Raw genomic sequence first — 14,533 nt, 5'->3', positions numbered from 1 at the left:
TCGGTAATATGAGTCATCCGTTGAATAGGGTAAATAATCACAATTACAACAACCACTTCGTTGACATTATAGCCTATAATAATATAACAATAACAAAGAAATAGGCTAAATAAACAAACAAAGAAAACACTCCCAATATAGCCTACTTTTCACAAATAGTCGAAGTACATTGTAGCTCCTTAGTGGAAAAGCACCAACCAACAACGCGTTCTTTATATTGTTATGGAATTAAACTGCAAGGACAGGATGTAGAATTCCAAAGTTCTCCCCTCTCTCTAACGCCCCCTCGCCCCTTTCCTTACCTCCTTCCCTCGCCACAATCCTCTGCAACTTTACATTTAAAAAAAATTAACCTTTATCTAACTAGGCAAGTCACACAAGAACACATTCTTATATACAATGACGGCCTACCCCGGACGACTCTGGGCCAATTGTGCGCCGGCCTATGGGACTCCCTATCACAGCCGGATGTGATACAGCCTGGATTCGAACCAGGGATTGTAGTGACGCCTCTTGCACTGAGATGCAGTGCCTTAGACCGCTGCGCCACTCGGGAGTATTGGGTTACTTTTGGTGAAGTATTTATAGGCAAAGATTATATAGCCTATACCTATGTCATGCCTCACTATGGTTATTCTAACCCGCGACTATGTACCTCAGAAACAGTTCCCATGATTGGCATGTTCTCTTTTCTTTAATTTCACAATTCAACGAGTCCGTATAGCGCCATCGCCGGTCATTTCTCCAGATCATCTGCGGGCTCACTGAGAGCTGCAGCTTGGCAGGGAAGCCTAGGCCTATACCGTACATTTATAAATAAATAAATAAAACCAAGGGAAATATACTTGTACGGGTTAAACCGTCATCATTAATGATCATATATATCTCCTATGCATGCTTGTTGTCTCACACGAACACACACAACAACAACAACAACAATTAACAACCCATTACAGGCCTCTTTACATTAGGAGCAGGGTGCAGTTGAGTGATGATATGGCACAGTGTGACATTTCTCCTCTCAGCTTCACCCCGCTCTGCTCTCAGAATATCAACCCATTATCAACATGTGCATGATAGAGCCTTAAACTGTGTGTGTGTGTGTGTGTATGTGTGTGTGTGTGTGTTTTACCAAAATACATACTGATATGCCTATGTTCAATAGACCTATAATAAACCTGATATTAATTATTATCACGTTTGCAGAAGAGGCCTTGGGGAAAAGCAACTCTGAGCGTGCACTTTTACAGCAAGTGAAAGCAAGAGCTTTTCCCAGACTAATCGTCCGTCACGTTGCTCATGTTTTTATCGTGGTGGACCAGGGAACAGCAGACTCCGTGGCTGAGATAGAAATAGCATATCTATCGGTTTAGAATAGGACCGCGAGAAAGACTGACCATTAATACRGAGGTGAACGGCAATGCACGCTGACCCAATGTCTCTCCAAGCCTGAAAAGATACAAATACACCTTATGGAACAACGCGGACTGTGAAGAGATACACACACGCATACGCACACCCACGCTATGGGGATCCTTAATAAATACAAAATGTAAGAGGAGGCCACACAGACACACACACACACATTGACCATTCACCAAGTTTGCAACCTAAATGCATTCAACAAAATGTAGAATGGTATCGAAAACGAATCAAATATAATAATCAAATATAACAAAATGGTGTATGTAGGGCTATGTTTGTATTAATTCTGAAATAATAAGCCGCCCATGCGTCGCTATGCGTAAAGGTTTGGCTAAATCGTCGTTAGAATGAGATCTCCTTTCACCCTTGAAATTCACAAAATAACTAAAAAAGCTCATGTTTAAGATTAATTTCCTCGAGTACCCCGACATAACTCTAAATTTGGGAGTTCAAACAGCGTTATACTCAGGTGAAAAATGTAAATCTCTTTGTCTGAGTCCATTTGAAAGAAGGTTACAACAAACCTTCACAATAGAATTAGCAAGGGGGTTAGACAGATTGACGGACGTCTGAATTCAACCATGGGAATTATATGGCATCTATTGGCCTATATTTCTTTGAAATGATATTTGTGCTCTCAATAATCCCACGTTGTTTGACTGACAGCGATATAGGCATAACGCCATAAATAGCCTACTAGTAGGATATAGAAGACGACTTGCCCATTTCAGCAACTTCAGCAACTATACCACTTCATCTGTTAAAAAACAATATTGAAATATGAACTTGTCATAGCGGAATTATTTAGCATACTTAACAAACGGAGGTGGAGGTACAATAGTATGGTAATCAACGGGGGGTTTGAGAGGGGGTGTCAGGGGGTGGAATATCCATTTTTATTGCATCACCTGTCAGCGGCGTCCAATAAGCTTCGAGTCTGAGGGCATTAATTGATGAAGGTGTCTCCGGGCTCGTGCACTTCCCCTCTGTCATTTTATTTGTGGCTAACCCTGCAGCCAGGATAGCAGCTGCATTTAGGCTCTTATTCGCTCTCTCTCTTTCCCTCCCTCCCCCTCTCTCTCTCTCCCTCCCTCCCTCCCTCTGTAGCTCGCTCCCTCTCCCTACCCCTCTCTTCTCTTTTTTATCCTCTCGTTGTGGCAGTGGTATACACCTTCCTGCCGTGCTGCCGGTCAGAGGGAGTGAGCCGGAGAGGAGAGGCAGGTAGGGGTTAGCAGACAGTCAGCAGCCGGCCTGACGGTACAATCTCTCGCATTCCTCCACCATGCCTGGTCCGGGGCAGGGCCTGAGGACAGATGCTGTGAACCCATCCGACACCGCTCCATTTAACTCTGCATCTCAAAGTTTGCCTGTCCATGACAGCGTGGAGGTACTAGGACGCATCAGCAGCGGCCGACTGGCGCGTCAGAATGCCTTGAGCTCAAAACAAGGAGTTTATTCCTTTTTCTTTTCATAGCTGCACGAGGACAATTGATCGAGATTAATGCTTGGATTATTACAATAGAGAGGGAAAAGCAACATGGGAGACCTGAAGTGTGGGTTTGAAGAGATGCAGGGAGTGAGGCTGGGATACCTGCTGATAAAAGGAAAACAAATGTTCGCCCTCTCCCAGGTCTTCACTGACCTACTGAAAAATATTCCCCGGACCACCGTGCACAAACGCATGGACCACCTGAACGTTAAAAAACACCACTGTGATTTGGAGGAGCTGAGAAAGCTCAAAGCAATAAATTCTATTGCTTTCCACGCGGCTAAATGTACTCTGATATCACGGGAGGATGTGGAGGCGCTTTATTTCTCCTGCAAAACGGAACGCGTGTTAAAGTCCAACAAAAGAAAAGCAAAGGCCAGTTTACCCGAGGATCTGGGCGAGGGCAAGCTTCACGCGGACACGCACCCTACCGGGTTATGGAAGGAGAAAGTTTGGTTAAGTTTACACAGCGTGCCACAGACTCTTTCCCTCAACAAATCCGGCAAGAGAGAGCAACCAACCTCGCGCCCCGACTCCAATCTACCTCAAATTTACAATAAATCCCTCGGTCAGGATTATTCCGTTGTCACCAAGTCAGCATGTAAACCTTTTAAAAACTATGAAACAGCTCAAATACCGGGCAATTGCGTCGCATTTAGCCAGAGACATTCGTTTTTCCGGAGCGTGGTGAGCCGGCAACCACTGTTGTTTCAGTCCGCCATTGCTGCTCAGTCCAGGCTCTCTGCAACCGGCGACCTACTTCACAAAAGGAAGAGGAGGCGCGAGGGGGGCGGCGGCAGGGATATGGGCAGCAGCGGCGCGAGGCAGTCATGGAGCAGGAGCAGACACACACACTCACACACTTACTCTCACACACACCACCCGGTGCTCCTCGTGCAGCCCAAGTGCTGCAGAAAGCCCAAAACACACTACAACCACAACCGGACAACTCTGAGCCATTTTGACATTGGACACGAGTTTTACCTCGACCACCACGCTCACCATCATCGTCACCCGCATCAACATGTGGGGGGGTTCCCGGAGAGCTACAGCAGTGACACGGAGTCCAGTTGCTACTCAGAGCGCCTCAACAACGACTCCGACTTCGGCTCCAGTTTATCGACCAGCAGCAATTCTGGGACCTCTGATGAGGAGGATGAAGAGGAGAGCCCATTGGAGAGCTCTGAGGTCAGTTCTGATGAGGAGAGTTCATCTCAGTCTGATAGCAGCTCTGTGTCCAGCCAAGTGTCTGTCCAGTCTATCCGCTTCAGGAGGGCCCGGTTCCCCTCTCTCAACACCACCAAAAATATCACCACTAGAACTCTGCCTAATGCTCAATCTCTCTCCACAACTCTCTCCAGCACTAGAAATCAGTCGAACTCTAGAACTCTATCAAACAGTAGAACTCTCTCGCACACTAACGCACCTTTGCTCCTGCAGCCTACCTTCCACTACAGCCACCAGCAGCAGCCATCTAAACCGGTGGGCCAGTTTGGAACCAGCCAGGTGGACTATGACATTCCGAAGAAACAACCGAAATATGACTTTACAGCCAGGGAGGCCAAGCAGGACACACACACACACAGGCTCAGCTCGCCTGTCACCCGGGGGAGTTATTTCACTAAGAGGAGAGACAGGAAGGTTCCTGAGTCCCAGGTCCAGACCCAACGAGAGATAAAGCGAACCGAGCCTGTGTCCAGAAAAGTGTACGCACTGAGCCCCTCACCTAACACCAACGGGATAAAAGCGGTTCTTCCACACAGGACAACGGGACACGCAAAAAAAATCCTCCCAGTCCTGAGCTCACACTCCGCGCCTGACAAAGACACAAAGTACCCCAAGCCTACAAACAACAAGCTTTCATTAGCTACAAATCTAAAAAGTGAGGTGAGAATCAGCCCCAACCTGAAACTGCCCTTTCTGCTCAAAACCATTAAGGCCGAGCCGGAGGAGCTATCAGTGGCCTCGGGTCCCCTCTCCGAGCGCAGCAGGGCGGTCAAGACTCCCCCCTTCAACCTGCAGAATGTGAAAATCAAAGTGGAGGAGAGCTATGATGAATACGAATACTACAGCCAGGCCTCTGGTTTCCAATGCAAAGGAGACGAGGCGGATATCAACAATGGCCAATACCACGGCGGCGACATCAAACAAGCTGCTGGCTGTTTTAACAACGAGACCAAAGCCATTGAAAGTTCTGCTGGGGCTCCCAAGTCCTCCTCCGGCTTGCAGGAATGCGGGAGCACTCAAGACACCCCTTGTCCTGAGGAGGGGGAGTATAAAAACGGAGTTGGGGTCAGGAAAAACTGCAGGACTCTGGTTCTGGGGAAGGAGTCTGGAATGTCGAGGGCGCAGGCGAAACAGAACGTGTCCAAAGTTGACAGGACTTTATCTTCTCGTCCCGTGGGCAAAGCTGAGATTTGTGATGCAAATACTGAGGATCTAACAGGGGCGACTAAACGAAAACGCGCGTCCAGTAATGTAGCAGCCCCTCTGAAGAGGCCTTTCAGCTTCATGGCGAATTTCCCCGCTCCTCCGTCCCTGTTAGTGGGCAGCGACGGGGATTTAAGCCCTGCTTACTCTCTGAACTCTCTGGGGGGACCCCGAACTCCCCCTCGCTCTCACCCCGTGTGGCGATGGCAGCCTGGCGGTCTGCCTGTCCCTCCCCCACCCGCTCAGAGAATCAGGAAATGTTCACGTTTTTTTCTTTGACAAAAACAAGAGAAAGAAAAAACACCTGGATGGAAACCTACGTTGACTACAACTTGAGTCTTAAACTGAATGGGAGGCTCTAATGGCTTGCGTCCTTCCGTTGTTTTTATTTAAATTGTATCCTTTATATGATGTAGTGGATTTAAAACGTTCCTCGTTGTGGAGTTATAGATCAGTTATATATACTGCTATTCTCCATATCGCGAGGACCATATTTGAGACTCTATACCCATGCCACTGGACGATCCCTCCTCATGGATTTATTCTGACTAACTCTCAACAAGCCAACTACCATAAGCAATAGGCTACACGGTTTGGCAAAATGGGTTTACATGACTTTCTCTCGGATCTATTTTCTCTTCGCCTTGACGCTCGAGCGGTTGGATTGTACCAGGGTTTCAGTGAAGTAAACATTTTGTTGTGCTGTAGGCCTACTCCCTTTGTGGTGAGAGAAAGAGAGGGGGAGACTCCCTCTCATAAAAATCACAGCACTCCTATATGTTGGTCTTCTTTACTGTATTTTTTTCAGCTTTAACTTGGGTAAAATTGTGTAAATTCAACAGATTCAGGGTTTTCCTTTGGTAACATGGTTAGGGCTACTACTATTGTCTGTCACATTAGTCCTATTATGAGCCGTGGTTGTTTTTTTCACTATAGGATTTTTAAAACCTTGTAGAAACCCTCGTTTCAATTTTTATTTTATGCTTGCCAGAGTTTGGGTAAATTTTATCTAAATTTTATGTAATTCAGATAACTGTTTTTGAATTCGATTTCAAATGTCAATTAATTTATCAAAGCAAGTCCTAATTCATAATGTTCTTTGGACAGGCTATATTGAAATAGGAAGAATTGTGTGGGAAATTACCATTACTCTGGTCTGGCTGATGCTTGCAGATTTTCAGAGTGTTTGTGATATGGTTTCCAGCGTTGTTTGTATTTATGAGAGTATTTCCTGGTAAACTTAAGTTTGGCTGTAGTCAGACAGCCGCCAGCACCCATAAAGGCCCCAAAACACTGCAGGCCTTATGTACAGACAATCACACAGAGAGAGACGGCCCAGGCCTGACACAGATCAAGCCTTTCAGTGAAAAATCACACGTCCTGGACAGCCTTGCCTTTTTTAGCATTTTGGTGGGACATGTTCCTTAATATTACACGTTTATTTGTCAATTAAAACATTCGCAATGTCATACACGAAAAAAAGCATGAGAAAAACAGTGAAAATTACACCCCTGTCCAAGACGCCGGCCTAATACCAGTTTAGGGTTTGCATCACACTTAAACAAAAACCCAAACACACCAAAACGATGTCTTACAACACACCGAGCCTAATGTAATTTAATTTAGAAACAACACATGAAAGCACAAGTGGTAGGCCTACATGCTTTGCACTTTGACACACTCTAGGGTCCCATTTCCGCTTGATGATTGTAGGATAGCCTACATTATGAGAGAAGTTCAAATAAAATAAATGTAAGATAAGGTAGCTACTAGCTTATGTCCACTTAAATATTTCATCTAAAATGTATAAATGTATAATTGGTTATTTGTGGCCATCCACATGAGGTTGAATTATTTTCTATTTGGGTCAACATGGTATTAGAGCAGTTTATCAGTTGTTTATTGTATCCTTACATCTGCAAGAATGAATAAAATGCCCAGCACAGCGCGTTGCTGTGGAATAGTTAGCTATTAGCTCGATGGGTAAATGCATAATTATCTGTTCAATTCTGCTGTGAAGTCTACGGTGCTGAATTGACCTGGGAAAATCTCAAGCCATACAAAATTATTAAAATAGACTATACAGTCAGTCGAAAATGTAGGCCCAAACACAAAGCTGATTGTGTCCCTTTGTTATGAAAGCATTGCACTCTGTTTTCCACAAAGGCCATGTCCTTCTCCATGTCTCCACTTCAACTGATATAGTCTCTACGCTGTTTTCTCACATGAATCAAGTCAGAAAAATATTTTCTAATGTTGCCACATAAACATGTATAAATCTAGCCTTTACATATGGACGCGTGATGAATGTATAGGCCTATATGTCAAACTTTTTTCATTGATCCTATATCCTTATGTTGCTAATTAATAAACTAAGAATAGACCAAAAAATACAAATTAAATTCAGTCAAATTTAACTGAAGTTGCACCTAAATATCGATATTTTTCCACCAACGTAAAATGTTGATTTGGTGAAGTTGTGGCTAAGAATGAGCTTTTCTCCCTGTGACAAAGAGAGTCCGAGCCAGCCTGGCACATAACCACAAACAACATGCCTGATGATGTCAGGATTCTCACATCAACATCAGCAGCAAAGACAGAAACAAAAGCCCATTCGATTGGTGATTGTAGTTAAGAGAGAAAAAAGCGCCGTTTCACACAATGCTCAGAGTTTGTATAGATTGATCTGTGTGTGACATGCACCTCTACCACCCCAAGCCTGTGGGCTTCCCATACCATAGTGCGCACTTCCCTTGTAGCGAAGGTAGAGAAGCACTTAAAAATGGCACATTTGCCTCCAAACTAAACACAGCCATTTTAATCTCCATTTGAAAATGACGTAATCTCTCTCCAACCTAGAGGGAGTTATGGGGAGGGGAGGGATGGGATTCATATGCTGCACGAGGGAAGCTTCCACCGCGTAATCCCCGCGTCAAAGTGTACTGGGCCAGAGGAGGGATATACAACCCAGCGTTTAGAGAGGACACACACACACACACACACACAGACATATACACACACACACACTTCCCGTTGTAGGTACTCGCCAATTCTCACGCCGATCACAGAGAACATCACCCGGGCAAGGAGTTGGTGGTAGAGGCGTTTAGGGAAGACTAAAAGAGCTCTGACAGTGACGCTATCAATGTAAATAATTGCATGGTGTAGCAGCTCGAGGCTCAGGGCTCTTTCTCGTTCTCCCTCTCTTTCTCGTTCTCCCTCCCGCTTTTTCTCTCAGCTCCAATCCTTATCTTAGCTTTTTGATACAATACTTGATTGAGGTCAGGGTTTTGACATGAACTTTGAAGTCACTGGCTGTTTATATAAAAAACGGAATATTTATTTTTGTGAATTACTGGGTTTTGTATATCATTGTTGTTTAGGATAATGCACTCGAAATGAAAACCTTGAATGTTGGATTTCTGAAGCACTTTCCCTTTCTTCCGAGTTATGAATGACTCATTAAAGACATCTGAGTGTGAGTGACGCTGCATTCTCTTTGTTGTGAGTTGAACAATCACACACTTCATTCATATTGGTATTACACTGTATGCCTACATAGACTGAAACCTCACCAAGAGGATACCATATTGGCAGAGAATTGGTTCTTTGGACAAATGTGTAACTCAGCGCGTATTTTGGATTAGGAAATATTGGTGCAAGGGACAACTTTTACTATCCATTACTGAAATGTAACTAAGACCCACAGAGATATTACACTGCCATGTTTGACACACACTATAGGTCTACTTCTACGTAATTATGGACATATTGGCCAAGTGAACATATTGACCAAGTCAGTATAAACGTCTAGTAGTACACGCACTTCTATACACAAACCTGTAGTACACATGTGGGCTTGTGAGTGCCATTAAGGCCGTACGAAGGGTTTCACCATTGATATCCACAGGAATATATGATCGACTCGTAGTGCATAGTACCCATTAACAACCGACAACATCTCATCCGCCATGTTTGTTTCTCTGCTGCGGTTTTGATTAATGGGATTTTATGGTATGGTAAACCAGGAGGTTGATGGGTGGACCGCGGGGTAGAGGGCTGTCTAACCTAGGCCAGGCCTGTCTGCCTGGAGGCCCCGCGGTAGCCTACGGGTGGAGGTTAGGCAGTAGGCTGCATCAGACGACTATTGGAGATAAATTCCAGTGCGAACCAATAGACTGTAACTTCTATACAATAACAAGAGATAGGCAGAGAGGGATTAAAAGAGTTAAACCACTAGTTGGATCAAGAAAAAACTCAGCAATTTACAAAAGGCGTTGACTATTCTATCTAGCGCCATCGCTGCGTGGACAGTTATTGCATCCAACGCACTCAATACAGTATTCTCCCTGCTGTGCTTGTTTAGAAAAACAAGTTAAAAGATTAACGCTGAAGGACACAGCCTGAATCAGGGTCAGCAGAACGCACTGAGTTATCAGACAATTAAATACGAAAGACCGATCAAAGTTGTCACTACTCTATTATTAAATCTCTCAACTGTACAACAAAAAAATAAATATATATGTTGTTGCCTGTCATTCATTTCCTCTCAAAAGGTCATTCAAAAGACAATTCAAAATCACATAATTCAAAATACTTATATGAATTAATGAACAAATAAATAATATAATTAATTAGGCTAATGATTTATATTTTCAGTTTTATAGGGCTGATAGAAAACACACACACACACACACACACACACACACACACACACAACACACACACACACACCACACACACACACCACACACACACACACACACACACACACACACACACACACACACACACACACACACACCACACACACACACACACACACACACACACACACACACACACACACAAGTTACTAGCTTCAGTAAAATACGTTTGAATCTATATATAGGCTAGTTTTCATTGGTGCTTGCGGGAAACAATTGTGTCAATTACACATCACAAAAACAACTTTGATATAAAAGAATGCCGGCTGCTATCCTTTCTCAGTGGCGTAGTGGTTTAACACACTGCGTCTCAGTGCAAGAGGCGTCACTGCAGTACCTGGTTCGAATCCAGGTTACATCGTTGAATTGTGAAATGAACATGCAAATCGTGGGAACTGTTTCTGAGGCACATAGTCGCGGGTTAGAACAGCAATAGTGAGGCATAACCCTCGAACCCTCTGCATCGCTCCACATAGGTATAGGCTATATAATCTTGTCTATAAATACTTCTCCAATACTCCCGAGTGGCGCAGCGGTCTAAGACACTGCCTTTCAGTGCAATAGGGGTCACTACAGTACCAGGGTCGAATCCAGGCTGTATCACATCCGGCCGTGATTGGGAGTCCCAAAGGGCGGCGGACAATTGTCCCAGCATCGTCCGGGGTAGGCCGTCATTGTAAATAAGAATTTGTTCTTAACTGACTTGCCTGTTAAATAACAATAAAATTGACACACATTTAGTATCTCGATCTTATAATAAAATTCTGCATTTATATTAATGGGAGATTTCCGGGAGATTTCGTGTTAGGCGAACATATATAACTTTGGACCATCCACACTGGTTGTAATCAATAGGCAAATGCTGCCGGTGTTAACCCGTCCCATGCAATCTGATAAAGCCTGATCCTACACACCATGAAGACCAGAAATCACATAGCCTATCCTTTGGCCAAGTTACGATATGTCCAAATTACCAATAGTCTTAATGGAATTGTAATAGGCCTGGGCTTACTTTCAACACTTCTATTAGGCCTATTTCATTATTTTCCATAGGTAAATGCAGCCAGACCAAAGTAGGACTATGTGATCGTCCAGCACTAGGCCCTAGTTGACCATGTACAAGCAGAAATCCACAACTGATTTGGTCATGCAGGGTGTTGCCTGAATCAAATGACCTAACTACTGAATAATGGTAATTCCATCGAAGAATTTGATGCTCAATAATTGAAATAATTATATTATTAAAAGTTGAATTATTTTCAAATGAATAGATATTGAAATCACCAAATCATGTTGCTATAGCAAGAAAGAAATCGCACTGCTGCTTTAGTCACTATACAACTCCAACATTGCCACGCACGATGATGCTGAAGCCTGTACTTCAACTTCTAAAAAGCCTACACATTAGTGGAGAGTGCACCCTATGTAGGTGAAAACCAGTGAAAATGCAGTTATCCTCTTCACATCCATAGCTCTATATAGGCGACCCGTTACCCTGCATTTCAACCCTGCTACCGTAACGGCTTGAGAGTCTTCTGGAGGTGAGGGATATGGTTTTTGAATTACACTCTCGCTCATATTATAATGAGCTAGTCTTTTAAAAACGTACTATATGTGTGTGTTTGCGTGCGCGCTCGCGCGTGTGTGTGTGTGTGACCTATATAACCTACTGCATAAGCGAAAGCTCGAGGACCCTGGGATTTGTACCAGCCTGCCCCGTTGAAACAGACGAATGTATAGGCTAAACCGCGAACCATCATTTCGCCGATAGAAACTCAACCTCTCTCAGAACAAACGTTTTCACTTCAGTCCGTATAATTCAAAGACCGTATAAGTGAAATACCCATAGCTTTTATTGTCTCACTGACAATGGTGGTTATTTACTTAACCGACGGGTGTCTGTTTTACAACGCTGACTTATGTAAACACGCTGGTTGGTCTCCATTGACAGAACAGCAGAGTTAGCAGCCATGATAACAGAGGTGTGATCATAACAGCACATCTCCTATTCGCTTACATATGAGACTGACTGCCTGAAGCCTTCACGCAACCCTGCAGTGGAGGCGAAGATGGAAGACGAAACATGGGCATTCTTTTTTATTTTTAGGCAACTCGTGATTTAAATCTACAATTGAAGTAATTCTCCAAAGTATGTGTGTATACCTAAACGAATGTATAAATTCATGTTATCCCTTTTTGCAAAATTGGTGAATGGTTTATCTTTTCAGCAATGTTCTGTTATTAAGTTAAACTTTTTCTTCTGTTGATGTTGGTCGCGAGTAAATGAGAGCTGAGGAGGAAAGTAAATATCTAGCATTATTTATGCAATTTCAACTTTAAGCACAAAACTATCTTAACTTTATTAGAAAAGATAGTGGCGTGGAAATGTGTTTGTGGTTTATTGTGCAGGACACAATGCGCCCCAGATCGAAACACGCCTCATTCTGATTTTTGAAGACTTTTGCATTAATTTGATTTAAATCCCATTATTCACTTGAATTACTATAGTGTAATACAAGTTTTTCTTTGACACTTTTTGAGAAATCAACCCTTGACTCACATTTCACAGTTCTCCCGTGGAAGGAGTTATTGAGTATATATTTGCTTATACTATCATACTATTCTTAAAGTTGTCAGTGACATGTTACAGCACACAGTATTTCTATTGTGTGATTCCATAGAGTTGCATCATGTCGTTCATCTGAGGCCAGAGAGATGCTGTGGACTGCCCAGCCAGGTCACCCGTGAGACAAATCAGTATTCGACGTCCATCCATGTCTGAGGACATAAGGAGATGACGTAAAAACCGGCCACTAGAGGCAAAAGTGAGCGCTATTAGTTTGAAGTTGGTTTTAAWTTTTGCTGTGTGAACGGGATGGCGGATTGGCGTAAACGTCCGCCTCTGGAGCCAAGGCTTGATTGCTCGACTCAAACGATATAAAGTGGTTTTGGTTTCTGATATTTTGTTTTAAGCCTCGTTCGAATCAAATGATCTACAGTTGTTTTTGTTTCTGAGATTTCGTTTTAAGCCGATCCTAAATTTGACGTTCGAGAAACAGATGAGACTGTGAGAGCTGAAAGACTGTCTACCCTGTACACATTTCTGCTGTGGCGAGAGAGACCAACAAAGAATTTTAAAACAAATACAATTTTAATAAACTCCCATATATATTAGGTGAAATACCATAGTGTGCCATCACAGCAGCAAGTTTTGACCTGTTGCAACAAGAAAAGGGCAACCAGTGAAGAACAAACACCATTGTAAATATAACCCATATTTATGTTTATTTATTTTCCCATAGCCTAGTCCACAATCTAGTAAACATGGTTGCCTGATCATCCTCCTCCTTCTGCGGTAAACCTTATCCTCTCCACCGCGGCGTAGCTACATTTATTTCGGTTAGAGAAAGCTTGATAAATATCCATTAATGGGGTTATGACAGGCCTATAGAATAACGTGTTCTATAGTCAATCGCTGGTGAAGGCCGAAACGCCTAGTTCAAACTGCAAGTGTTACTGACTTTTTCCCTTATTTTGCCTGTGATGCACTGTTAATATAATGACAACATATTCAATGAACATAGGCCTATTGCATCTCATTATAAATTCACTAGGTCTAATTTTAAAGGATAAACGTGAGTTTTCTTTAGTCACATTTTAAAATATATAGCCTGTTCACAGTTATGTTGAAAATAACCATAGCTCTTAATGTGATTTCAATTAAGGTTTTATAATGAGCAATTTCAGTCCAATACAAACAGGCCTCGAACAAAATTGGAGAGAATAATGTCATGAGAAGTAGTCCAAATTATGTAACATGGTTCAAATTATATAACAACGCATGGATGCATGCATCAAAAGACACAAAAGACCTCCAGCGTGAAGCTGAACGCTTGCTCGCGTATTGCAGCCAATGAGTTCATGAAGCCAACTTATCTAGGGCATATTTCAAAGGAGCCTGTATTCGTCTGGTTAAAATGACGTGATCCAAAGACATTTGTGAAATCATGTTGGTTTCAGAAGCACCCCAAGCCTTCAGCAATATCCTCGACAGGTTGCAGGGAGAGGCTTTTCCTGATCGCGAGGGAGCGGGGCTGCATATGGGGCTCGTGGGTCGAGGGGGAAACCGCCTGGCAGAGGCCTTGAGCCTGGTCACGGAGCCCAGCGCGATTTTAAAGCTTCTTATGCGGAGAGGACAAGGAACATGTCAGGAAAATAGTCTAGACTGAGCTGCAGATTTGCCTATATTCAATCTTTAAATAGACGTATACTTTTAGGCCTATATTTGAAGTGTATACTGTTTGATAGAACGGGCCTTGTAAAATAATTAGGCCTATATATGAAGAACAGAATTATGAAGAACAGACCCCCAAGGAAAATAAATGAAAATATAATTTCAAGTCAAGAAGCCACTGCTTTATTACAAGTGCATGTTTGTGTAGGTCAGGACAGGGACATTTGAAAATGCAAATGTGTTAAGCCT

General features: G+C 43.2%; 1 protein-coding gene across 1 annotated transcript; it reads left to right on the top strand.

The window, feature by feature from the left end:
* Window positions 1-2,417: 2,417 nt before the first annotated feature.
* Window positions 2,418-8,826, top strand: skida1 (SKI/DACH domain containing 1). The gene has a single exon (XM_023999979.2). The coding sequence runs from the start codon at window positions 2,963-2,965 to the stop codon at window positions 5,621-5,623; it is 2,661 nt and encodes an 886-aa protein (XP_023855747.1). The 5' UTR covers window positions 2,418-2,962; the 3' UTR covers window positions 5,624-8,826.
* The last annotated feature ends 5,707 nt before the right edge of the window (window positions 8,827-14,533 follow it).

The sequence above is a fragment of the Salvelinus sp. IW2-2015 genome, linkage group LG14, assembly GCF_002910315.2.
Source record: "Salvelinus sp. IW2-2015 linkage group LG14, ASM291031v2, whole genome shotgun sequence".
Classification (NCBI taxonomy): domain Eukaryota; kingdom Metazoa; phylum Chordata; class Actinopteri; order Salmoniformes; family Salmonidae; genus Salvelinus; species Salvelinus sp. IW2-2015.
Note: the sequence above shows the minus strand (reverse complement) of the source record. Positions and strands in the feature narration are given on the sequence as shown.